This window comes from Erythranthe guttata, chromosome 7, assembly GCF_056151865.1.
Source record: "Erythranthe guttata isolate IM_541 chromosome 7, IM_541, whole genome shotgun sequence".
In the NCBI taxonomy this organism is placed as follows: domain Eukaryota; kingdom Viridiplantae; phylum Streptophyta; class Magnoliopsida; order Lamiales; family Phrymaceae; genus Erythranthe; species Erythranthe guttata.
This window is the reverse complement of record NC_142539.1, coordinates 6,141,779-6,145,000: the sequence shown is the minus strand read 5'-3', so window position 1 is coordinate 6,145,000 and position 3,222 is coordinate 6,141,779. Positions and strand designations below refer to the sequence as shown.

The window sequence follows — 3,222 nt, the reverse complement described above, 5'->3', positions numbered from 1 at the left end:
GCCGTTCTAAATGTACCTGCACAACAAAACACAAAGTCAGCAATGTACATTAAAAAAAAATTAATCACACAAATTAAAAAATAGGGGCAGTCACGAAGACAGCCCTATAATTACACACACACAGTAATTAGGATTGAGAGATCAGGCTCAAGCTTTTCAAGCAAGAGCGAAACTTCTCGAGTAGGAGACACTTAGCACATATATCTGCTGGATTAAATTGGGATGGGATTTTTTCCAGCTTGATAATACCCTGTTCCACAATATTACGAATGAAATGATACTTAATCTCAATTTCTTTAGTACGATCGTGGAAAATCGGGTTTTTACATAATTGAATTCCGGATTGGCTTTCCGAGAAAACAGTGACATCAGTTTTAAGAAAACCAATTTCGTGCAGAATGCCTTTAAGCCATATGGCTTCTTTTATAGCACCGGTGGCTGCGATGTATTCATCCTCGGTTGTAGATAGGGCTACAATATGCTGCAATTGCCATTTCCAACTAATACATGATCCACACAAAGTGAAAACGTAAGAAGTGGAGGATTTCCTAGTGTCTCTATCATTCGCAAAGTTGGAGTCAACATAGCCAATTAATTCAATTTCAGTTTCAGATTTAGAAAAATTAAGGCCAATATGCAAAGAATGTTTCAAATAACGAAGAATCCATTTCAAGGCTTCTCAATGCGGCATACCTGGGTTCGACATATAGCGACTCAAACAACTTACCGCATAAGCTATATCAGTACGAGTGCTAACCATTAAATACATCACAGAACCTATCGCATTGGCATAAGGAACATTTTCCATAGATTCAATTTCAGTTTCAGTCTTGGGAGACTGATCCTTACTTAATTGAAAATGGGCAGCTAAAGGCACGTTTATAGGTTTAGCATTTGACATGGCAAATTTTTCTAAGATCTTGCTCACATAAGAAATTTGATTCAAGAACAGAAAATTATTATCTCGATTTTGATCAATGTTCATGCCCAATATTTTCTTAGCATCCCCAAAGTATTTCATGTCAAATTATCCACTTAGACGCATTTTCACATGATCAACAGATTTCACACAAAGGCTGATTATATGAATATCATCAACATAGATCAACAAGAAAATAGGCACATAGTGAGTATCTTTGAAGTAAAGACAAGGGTTATAATCACTTTTCTTAAACTTCAATGAAAGCATGCAAGAATCGAATTTCTTATTCCATTGCCTAGGTGATTGTTTCAATCCATATAAAGATTTTTTCAGCAAACACACATATTCAGGCTTTTTAGCATATACGAAGCCCTCAGGCTATTTCATATAAATATGCTCATCTAACTCACCATGCAAGAAAGCAGTTTTTACATCCATTTGTTTTAATTCCTATCTAAAATGCGCAACTAATGCAAGCATAATACGAACAGTGGTAAATTTAACGACGGGAGCAAAAAATTCAGTATATTCTATACCTTCCTTTTGCGTGAAACCTTTAGCAACAAGACGGGCCTTAAACCTAATGGAGACTACCTCATCCTTAACCTTAAATAACCATTGGCAGTCTACCAAAGAGCAATTAGCAATTTTAGGAACAAGAGTCCAAGTTTGATTAACATGCAAAGAGTTCATTTCTTCTTTCATAGCATTTAACCATTCAGCTGATTTATCAGATTTTAGGGCATCCCTAACAATTTTAGGTTTATTGCTATCTATAGATTCAAATACATTGAAAACATGAGAAGCAAGATGAAAGTTATCAAAACGTTGTGGAGGCCTAGCATTTTCACGTCTGGGTCGATCTCTAGCAAGTTGATAATCAGACAAGTCATCCACATTAGGCAAGTCATGTTCAAAATTTTGGTCATGCACAGACTTTCAAGTATTTCAGATTCAATATCAGGCAATTTTTTCAGTTTTAACAGTAGACAACTCTCCTTCAATTGGAGCAGTCTCTGAATTCACAGCATTATGAACAACAAGGCAAGGAAATTCAGATTCATTAAAAATCACATCACGACTAATTGCAGTTTTATAGCCATTTTCCCCTTTAACCCAAAGCCTATAACCTTTAACCCCTTCGGGATAACCCAAGAAAACACATTTCACAGAACGAGGTTCAAGCTTATTACTTTTATGATGCATAAATGCAGTACAACAAAAAACACGTAAGTTGAACGAATCTACCTTTTTACCCGACCAAACACATTCAGGAAAATCACCATTTAAAGGCACAAAGGGGAGATCTATTAATCAAATAAGTGGTAGTCAAAACAGCCTCACCCCAAAACATAGTTGGTAAACCTGAAGTGGCTAGCATGGCTCGAACCCTCTCTAAAAGAGTTTGATTCATGCGTTCAACCACCCCGTTTTGATGAGGGGAGTAAGGAACAATTTTGTGCCTTTTAATACCAGATTCAGAGCACATAGCATCCATTTCTTGATTACAAAATTATGTACCATTATCTGTCCTAAGGGTTTTTATCCGTTTTCTTGTTTGATTCTCAATATAAACTTTCTATGTTTTAAACTTATCAATAACATCAGATTTTTGTTTCAACAGGAAGACAAACACCTTACGAGAGAAATCATCAATTATGGACATAAAGTAACGGTTCCCGCCATGTGTAGGAACACTGGCAGGACCCCACACATCAGCATGCACATACTCAAGAATACCAGAACATTTAGAGGGATTTGGGGAAAGGGGTTGGTTGAAAAGAAACACGAGTTTGCTTTCCAACGATGCACGAGTCAAACATAGTAACCTCAGACACTTTATCATTGCCAAAATAGTAATTGTTATGCAGAATACTGAGACCTTTGTTACTAATGTGACCTAGTCTATTATGCCACAGAATAGAAAGATCACTTTGGACAGCATTCACAGAAGCACATGATTCAGAATGGCATACATACATATTTTGCATTCTTATGGCCTTAAAGCATAGCAGATTACCCCTCATAATTTTCATGCAACCATTACCCCAACCACCATGAAACCCATCATCTTCTAAGATAGGACATGATATCAGATTTTCACTTAAATTAGGAACATGCCGCACATTTTGCAAAGTTAACACATAACCAGTTTCAAACTTTAAGCAAACAGTTCCAATTCCATGAACTTGGCGTTTTGTGCCATCGTCCAAAGTCATGCAATTATTCAATGATTCATAGTGGGAGAAAACATGTTTCATAGGAGTCATATGATGTGAGCATGCATAATCTAAAAGCCA

The 3,222-nt window shown here is 36.4% G+C and overlaps 1 protein-coding gene across 1 annotated transcript; it reads right to left on the bottom strand.

Moving 5' to 3' along the window:
* Positions 1–127: 127 nt before the first annotated feature.
* LOC148769081 (uncharacterized) lies at positions 128–2,420 on the bottom strand. The gene is made up of 5 exons (XM_088820218.1): positions 2,288–2,420; positions 1,949–2,061; positions 1,459–1,858; positions 728–867; positions 128–481 (listed from the first exon to the last, which is right to left on the bottom strand). Exons 1-5 carry the CDS (start codon positions 2,418–2,420, stop codon positions 128–130), a joined length of 1,140 nt encoding a protein of 379 aa, XP_088676344.1.
* Between the last annotated feature and the right edge of the window lie 802 nt (positions 2,421–3,222).

Excerpts from the sequence above, each read along its gene's own strand:
- LOC148769081 (XM_088820218.1), bottom strand. The coding sequence starts at position 2,420 with ATGGATGCTATGTGCTCTGAATCTGGTATTAAAAGGCACAAAATTGTT. Across the intron at positions 1,859-1,948 it reads GCCTTGTTGTTCATAATGCT|TCTGTGCATGACCAAAATTT; the intron begins GTGAATTCAGAG and ends AATACTTGAAAG. Across the intron at positions 482-727 it reads GTACTGATATAGCTTATGCG|CATATTGTAGCCCTATCTAC; the intron begins GTAAGTTGTTTG and ends TGGCAATTGCAG.